The sequence below is a fragment of the Drosophila nasuta genome, chromosome 2L, assembly GCF_023558535.2.
Source record: "Drosophila nasuta strain 15112-1781.00 chromosome 2L, ASM2355853v1, whole genome shotgun sequence".
NCBI lineage: Eukaryota > Metazoa > Arthropoda > Insecta > Diptera > Drosophilidae > Drosophila > Drosophila nasuta.
The window spans coordinates 8139508-8148217 of NC_083455.1; the positions used below are offsets into that span (position 1 = coordinate 8139508).

The 8710-nt window shown below is 34.5% G+C and overlaps 1 protein-coding gene across 1 annotated transcript; it reads right to left on the reverse strand.

Annotated features, from left to right (window-relative positions):
* Positions 1–4532: 4532 nt before the first annotated feature.
* LOC132796727 (FUN14 domain-containing protein 1) lies at positions 4533–5183 on the reverse strand. The gene is made up of 2 exons (XM_060807991.1): positions 5076–5183; positions 4533–5011 (listed from the first exon to the last, which is right to left on the reverse strand). Exons 1-2 carry the CDS (start codon positions 5155–5157, stop codon positions 4638–4640), a joined length of 456 nt encoding a protein of 151 aa, XP_060663974.1. The 5' UTR covers positions 5158–5183; the 3' UTR covers positions 4533–4637.
* Between the last annotated feature and the right edge of the window lie 3527 nt (positions 5184–8710).

The window sequence follows — 8710 nt, forward strand, 5'->3', positions numbered from 1 at the left end:
TGCTATTGATTCGTAATTATTATGATAAATTTATTTTAGAATTCCCACCTCTACAGTATTATTGGCCAATCCTCTCAGCCTTACTACATTGCTATATTTCCAACTCAACGATTCCCCGCCTTCCCTCCATAATCACAGCAATTAGCAATTATGGCTTCCCCCCTTGTTCTGTGTGTACCTTTTGCTTTCACACCTGTCTGGGCATCGTCCCAGCTCTTATCCCTTTTAATTAGATGCCGCCAAAAGGCAAATTCCAAGCTCAAGCTGCGAGTCAAGTGTGGACCATCTCCTCGCCCATCTTTCCCCAAGTTTTCCTCTTTCTCTTTGCTTCGCACATTTTCCTGTCGCCTGTTTGCCTTTTGAGTTGGCAGCTGGTTCAGTTAGCTGCGAGCTAGCTGAATTCTCTGCCCATTTCTAATTTTCATTTTAATTATTACCAGTATTATTCTGAAATTCAAGCAAGCGGCAACTTTGGGCACCAAACCAAACCAAACCAGCTTTCAATACTGGGCGGGCATGGCATCAGACAATGCCAGCTGTTACAATTTTTTCTTGTCGTCGCCAATTGCCACCTGCCGCTTGCCACTTGCCACTTGCCACTTTTCACCTGTCTTCAATACGTTCAACCCTTTGCTCTGCTTCCCCTTAGTTTCTGTCTCTGATTTAAACTGTGTGAATGTGTGTTTGAGTGTTATCATATTTCACGCCTATTAGCATTTTAATTTAATTAACATTTATGGCGACAATTTGTGCGTTGGCAGCCATGGAAATGTGCGATAACTCGAAGGAAAAACTTGTGTAGCTCTGATTAGGATATTCCCGAGGTAAAAGAGACATCTTTTGATATGCTTTATTTTTGAATGTATTTTATTTGGAAATGTGTTGAATATTTCTTATCTTTTACAAAAAGGATGATAATCAAGAATGTACAAAAAGACAATCAATAAATTAATACAAAATTAAAATGGTTACAAAATTTTTAAATTTATTTTTGGCTTGCAAATGAGTTCAACAAAATTTGGTTTGAATATTTGTATCTAAACTTCAGATTCTAATTTCTGATGTTAGCATTTCTCAATTGAGTCAAATATATACATAAATGTATTTAATTTAATTTCTTCACAGCGATTAAAAACTGATTACGTGCGTTTGCAAAAACTGTTGAATAATTTAAGACACCTTAAGCTAACTGTAATGCAGTAAACTTCAATTGCCCAACAACAGCTACAATATATTTGAGACTTCAAATAAAAAAAAAATGTTGAATGCAACTTCCTTGCAAGTCTATTCAAAAGAAATTCCAAGAGAGAATGATATTAGTAACTGACGGCGGAAATAATTTCACGTAACTATTTGCACGTAATGCCAACTAGACAGACAGATAGACGGCATAGTCTGGCAAACAGCCGTCTTGATACTCAGGGCCAGTTAACGCCCACTCCGTTTTAGATTTATAGGCGCGCCCTTATAGCCAGCCAAACATGTGCCTTGCCTGGCAATTTGAGCTGGAAATTACATCCGCCTGGCCTGCTCCTGCCTCTTGTCTAACACGCTTTGTTCGGGCTCGATTCCGCTTTAATGTGATACTTGGCAACCACTTTAATTTTCCAATTGTTGTTCATTGACATCTCGTTAAAACTGTTTGCTGCTTACAGCTTAAATCAGATCATTAAAGTTTTATGCTTTAACGCATCAATAGAGCTCTTCAAATTGTTGTCATAGCTCCAATCAAACTATCAATCAATTTCAATGCCATTGTTATTGATATTATTGTTGAGTTTCATTATGTGATTTGTATTTAAATTTAATACGGACCAAAATAATTCAGACGTTGAATAATTTCATAAAATATAGATAATAACAATGTATTAACAAATATAAACTCAGACAATTATTTAATGCAATAACAGTGGACATAAGTTGTGAATAAAAATTAAGTAAATGTTACAATTTAAACTTGGTTTGTTAATAGAGTTTCAACTTAATTATAATGGATTAATTAAGAATACATCAACATTATGTATTGTTAATAAATCTAATTAAAATGGATCTTTGTACACAGTTCTCGTAAGTTAATAAATTCTTGAACAAAATTTAAATTTTATATTTTTCGTTGATTGAAAGCCAAGTCCTAATCAAGCTTTTCAGTATGCTTTAATTTCAAAATAAAATGGTTTAAAGTGCTCTTTTAAAACCTCAAGAGACTGCAAATGCTACTGGGCACTTCAAGAGTGGTCAAGAGTGTCAGATTCGGACAACCATTTGAAATGCGCACAACAATTTGAAATAAAGTTAGAACTGTACGAGTGCATGCAGATAAGGGAAATGGAGTTTTAGGCAAAACCAAAAATAAATAACAAATAGTCAAGGCTGTCTATTTGTTGTCTACTCATTCTGTGTGGATGACAAAAACAAATTTACGAATTAAAATCGAAACTTGCTAGACACAAGAACACTAGAAATGCATTATCAGGGCAACAGGACGTATGAGTAATGCAATTGTCAGTATAAAATATTTTCTTTTGCGGTAAATCAAAATAAATTTTCCCAGACAGCTACAAAAAGCCACAAGCAACAGCTATTGCTAAAGCCAATTCAATTTCGACATTTTAATTATGCAAATACCCAAAGCCAAATAATAGTATAGTAGATAAGTCCAATTAGCTTTTGGCCAGTTTGAATTAATTGAACTTGTAGTAAGGTAAAAAGCCAAGGACGGAGGAGATGAATGCTTGGTGATTAGCTTGTTGAGTGATTGACTTAATGGCTTTTTTAATTTTAAAAGAAATGAAAGAGTTGAAGAATTTAGATTTATTTAATTTGATAAAATGTTTTACATCCGTCTGGTGATTATCTTTTTTTTTGTAATTTGCCTTCTTACCTAATTTCATATCCACAATTTGCCAACCAAATGAATACGTATTATGATTGGTTCGAAATTAAACGCAGTTGCATAAGCCGCCGTAATATCTTATGTAAAGCGAATATTTACAATTCAAAAGCAAATTGCAATGGCCAAACAATAAATGCCGATAATTGTTTATAGAACAAAGCAAACTGGAGGTAAACCCAATCAAAACTCTGCGCTCAACGCAATTGTGTAATATGTTTGACCAAAACTAAATTTGAACAAAACCGCAAATGGAAAATGAAAATAATTGCGGAACGATTTTCGGTTCGATTGCTCTGTATTGTTTTTATTTAAAATTGTTTGCGCATTACAAGGGGAAATTTATATGTGTACACACATCTATTTGATATTTGATGTGATATCTATTTCCTATAACACAGTCCATGCCAATAACCCGATTAAAACTTAAACTGCACAAAACAGCATAGAACTCTAACTGCAATTGCAATGCCCCAACACATTGCTCATTAAATTCTCATGCTTGCCTGCAGTTCAAGCTAAAAATACTGGAATCCCATGTGAATCTTCCTCGATTCTCACTCTTCCATGCTCCTCTCTACCAACATCTCTCACCGCATGAGCCTTGCAGTGTGCACAGGGTTCTTCAGTCGGAACTTTTAGCCTCAGACTCAGGCTCTACCTCTGCCTCTTCATTTGCTGTTGCCGCTTTTGTAGTAAACATGAAAGAAAGCTACCAGCAAAGAAGAAAAATAAAATGAAATGAAAAAGAACAAGCTGAAAACGAAATAATACAAGACCCAACCAACCGAGGAGCCAGGCCATTCACCACAGGGGTGACCCGCGGCGGTGACAAAGTGAAGAAAATAAAACTATTTAAGCGCAAAAGTGCTTTAATTTAAATAATAAATACAACAAATGAGAGTGCAGTGGCAGGCATATTTAAATGCACCTGCTGCTAAAAGGTTAGTTCAAAGGCTTTACTTGTCTGTTCGTAAAACAATCTGCATTCAACAATACACAAAAATACAATTGACTGTCGCTTCAATGTGAGTTTTGCGTAAATTAAATTAAATGTCAAAAGTTGAATTTCACACTCACATAAAATAAAACATTTTAAAAGTGAAAATTCAATGGAATTTCATATGGGTTTCTATTTTTTGCTATTTAAATTTACGATTGAAAGAATATTTTGGAAATTAAACACTAAAATAAATTGAAAAGTTAAAAAAATGTTTCTTAGTTTGACATATTACAGAGGATTAGTTTACGATCTAGTATATCTTGTGTCGATTATTAAATTCCATTTTATTAGCTGATAATTAGCTGAGCAACTCATGTTTAAAGTATTTTCTAAATTACATAAGAGTAGTATGTTGCTTTAGTTGATGCTTAAATATATGCATTTTTGTTTTTCTTTTGCCTGTTACGTTGAAATGATGACGATAAATGTGACACTTGGTTAACACATGCCACCCAAAGCACCTTTTCCGGCTGCTGCCCTAGCCTTGGATGTGAAAAACTTTGCTTATGCATAAATTTACGTGGGTGGAAAATTGAAATGTTTAAAAGCCCATGAAAATGTTGTTACAACTTTCAAGTTATGCCTGGAAACTTTTAGAGAAACAGAAAACACAGCAAAAGAGAAAGTGGATGTGAATGTGGATCTGGAGTACATTTCTATTACATTTCCGAACGATTTCTTTTTTTTTTCTTTTTTAATTTTCGTTTGATATGTGTATACATAATAATTGTTTAATAATACGCTTCAGGAGACTCCCATGCCGATAAAGAATCCACCAAGAAAAGCAAAACTCAAGCGAGCACTGTTCATTATTGCCTTTCTAATATTCGAAAATGGAGTTAAAAATCGTTGCTCTGGTTGCGGAGTTCGATCTGGAATTCGTGGTCTCTCAGGTAGTTGGGACTGCTCTTCTTCCTGTAGACTTCTAAGGTAGACTGAACTTCTCCAATTTATAGTGATGATGCCAGTTTGAATACATAGTTCAACCGCTAGGATAGTGGTTCCAGTTATAATAGATGCAATTTTGAAAACTTTAAAAAAGACATAGCCAGCAACGAAGCCACTGCCGGCTCCTACTACAATTTGTACATAAGGCGACTGTTTGCCTAGGCAAGAGTCTGCTGAGACCAGAAAAGCCATAAAGCTGCACGTTCTCTGTATGTTAATTTAGCTGCTACGTACTTAATTTGATCACTTGATTGTCAGCCATCTCACTGTCCGAGTTGAAAGTTCTTACTTTCGCAATTTGAATATAATGCTCCATTGAAAGTAAACTCAATGCTCACTACTCAGAATCATACACCTCATACTCCAATTTGAAGCGCCTTTTACAAAGTGTTTTGTTCTGCCAATTGACTACCAGACCGTAAAATGTCTGGTCCACCCCAAGTAAGAGCACAGCCTTTGAAGAGACGTGATGGAAATATGCTCTGTAAGTGATGTATTATATTATTTTAAATGTTTAACTAATTAAATACGACCTTTCAGTAATATCATGTCACTACAAAATGATTCATTAATTTTCAGTCACAAAGATTAAGGAGATTAATAAAATGATGTTACATTTAATGTCATGTCAAATAAAGTAAAATACCCACAATTGCACATTTTATTGCATAGAGGGTATTAAAAACATCAAAGTTAATTTGCCCATTGCTACTTTATAAATTCTGTCGAGTGCCTGACATTTATGAGTTTTAAATAAATGATTATCTCTTTTTAATTGCAAAAATTGTATAAAAAAAAATATCGAAAACTGTCAAGGAACAATCAGTGTAGCAGTTTATATTTAAAACATAATACTAATTATATAATTAAAAAAAATAAAATAAAATATTTCCATAAGGTGCAGCTTAAAGATTCCAAATCAATAATAAAAGTAAAACGAAAATTCAATAGTTGTAAAACGCTTTGATATCTGCGTATAAATTTCGAATAATCGAAATATAAATATCTTTTCCAATATTGACTATTAAGTTGAGAAACATCTGACGTTTATTTTCAGAAAAATTTACAATTGCGTTTACTGTCAGTTTGGCTTCGTAAATTTAGTTATTAAATATTTCATGCAATTGTCGCCATAATTAATGCGCAGCTGTGAATTGAATACATTAATGCCTTAATTTAATTTAAAAGCGAACACATAATAATCGAAATTATTATTATTGCACATTTAAACCTTGTTCACTGAGCAAATTATCTGATAGTTCATGCATTTCCTTATTCACAATTTCTATTTTCACCGAATTCATTGGAGCAAGCATTATTGATGTGAACCCTGGAGAAATCGGTGGACTCCAAAGGGGGTTTAAGGGAGATCAGAGTATACAGTTCAATTGACCCGCAAATCGAAATTGCAGCTAAAAATGGCCGCTGCTCGTTCGAGGGCAATTCCAATTTTGGTGCTGCACCCCGCTGGCGTCCCAACCTCTTTCATTTAATTTATTGTTCAATTATGCACTAGGTACGCCCACAAACACACGCACACATATACACTCAATGTCTGAGTTGAGGTGTTTGGCCTTTATCGCGAGTTTACAATCAAATTAACCAAAAGCACGCAAATGGTCGCAAATGAGCGGACGAAAGGCGAAGCCAATTCTGGATCGAAATAGAACAACTACTTTTCAGATAATCAGAGTTCGTTTTGTCTGCTCCCAGAGAAAACAAACGTTTAAGCACTTCCATTGACAACTTAAATGTGAACTTTTTTAAATTGTTTCGTTTCGATATAAGTTCTCGCTCCCCTGCATGAAATATTCATGCTCCAAATGCCATCCAAGTTGACCATAAAAGACGTGGTCAGAGTTGTTTAGTTTGTAGAGTTGCATCAGGGTGAAAGGCAAAAGGGATGAAAGGGATGGCTCAACATCCATGCAATACGTGTTTTGCCCTATGGCAAGTTCCAACTGTAGATTTTGCAGTTTCACATTGATTTTATGGCCATAGTTTAATGGAACATTTTTGAAGTACGTGCGCAGCCAAGGACTCATCAGTATTTTGCATTTGTAGCTCTTGAACAACACTTACAATTTGTTAGATTTAAGCAACCATATTATGTGTCTGTAAAGAAAAGAATGGGTCATTGCACTTTTATACATATTTATAGTAAAATTTACTACTTAAAAATTAAGATTATTGAACATATGGAAGAAGATAATTTATTTATAATCAAGATAAAACGACAGCGCTTTTGAAAAGCCACAAAATTTAGCAAGTTTGTATATTAAATAGTAAAAGAAAACGATGAGAAAATGATCATAATATTTTAATGATTGATCAATTTTGGTTTTAGGAAATTCCTGTTGAAGCAATCCAAAAAAATTTGACATTTCTTAATACTCATTCAAACTCAATAAGTCCAATAAAAATAGTCTTTGAACTCGATAATTCAGTGTAATTATATCTGACACTATACCTTTAAAGTCACACAGCTTTTTTGCTTTCCAAAACGCATTTTAAATTGATTTCTGTTCTGCTTGTTAAAATACGTTAGATTTAGCTAGCGACTGCAAATTAGTTTTCCACAGAAAATACATTGAAATATTTGTCATTTAATTAATTTGTTGCAATGTGTTTGTGAAACCTTTGAAGGAATATCAAAAGCAGCAGAATCAAAATCAACTTAAATGATTGCCACAAAATGACATTAACATGACTTTCAGTCTTTTAATTTCAGTCATAAACAAATACAAACATATAGAAGACTTTACATGTGCAAATCATACAAGACTGCTGCATCAACTGGCAACAAAATTAATGTTCCGAAACAGACAAACCATTTAACCCAACATAACAGTACAGAATATAACAGAACAGAACAGAACAGAGAAGAAAGATATGGTTTTGAGTACCCAAACAAACCGCAAAACTCTGTTCATCACTTGCAGCTAACAACGTCGCCAACCTTGCTTCTTCTGCCCCTTGTATTCCTTCCTTGGCTGTCCACAACTCTGTTATTTGACTGACTGGCATTGGGTGCAGCAGCAGCAGCTTCAGAACTTACCGCAGTTAATTTGTTGTACAAACCCGCACACAAATAAAGCAGTCAGCACACAAAACAGCTGCAGAAATCGTTTGCTTTGAGCTAACATGCAACTCTTTATGCCACTCGTAGCATGTGTATGTTGCCACCCAGCTGCCTGTTGGCTGGCTGACTGTTTTCAAATTTACAGCACGTCAACAAGCGTCACAGACGAGTATTTCCCTTTTCCCCTCTCTCACTATTCAGAGAAAACCTCTCGCTTTCACTGCCTAGTTAGAGACAAACCACATTACGTTAACCACAAAACGCCAGGAATTGAATTGACCAAGTATGTATTAGGCATTACGCATACGCTCCGTTTGCAAATGCAACTCGTAAACGTATTAGGTAGATGCAATAATGAACGCTTTTGACGCACACTTTGAGCATCGTTACTTACAACCTAATGTACATTTGATTACTTTGAACATTTTGCGGCCGCCAACATGTTGACCATTTCGACGTTTTAACTAAGCATTGTTTATGACATTAATATGAGGACTTTTATTGAGTTGCAAAAGATTTTTATATCTGCTTACAGTCGAGTACACACATTTCTTACTTGTTTTAGTTTCAATATAAAGAAAACCAAATTACTACATTTTTTTCCTTACGCTTATTACATTCGCATTCAACAAATGGCATTAGACAATTTTCGTGTGGGGTTAATTTCGCTTTCAATTATTGACAATGCCAAGAAAGAATTTTGTCTATAACTAAGAATACATCATTTGCATACGCACTGTTAACAAGTTTACGCATATTATGTTTAATCTACCTAAGCATGTTTATT

Bases quoted from the DNA above. Each gene is read 5' to 3' on its own strand.
- LOC132796727 (XM_060807991.1), bottom strand. From the start codon at position 5,157: ATGGAGCATTATATTCAAATTGCGAAAGTAAGAACTTTCAACTCGGAC. The intron at 5,012-5,075 runs GTACGTAGCAGC...TGGTCTCAGCAG, and splicing joins CAATCAAGTGATCAAATTAA to ACTCTTGCCTAGGCAAACAG.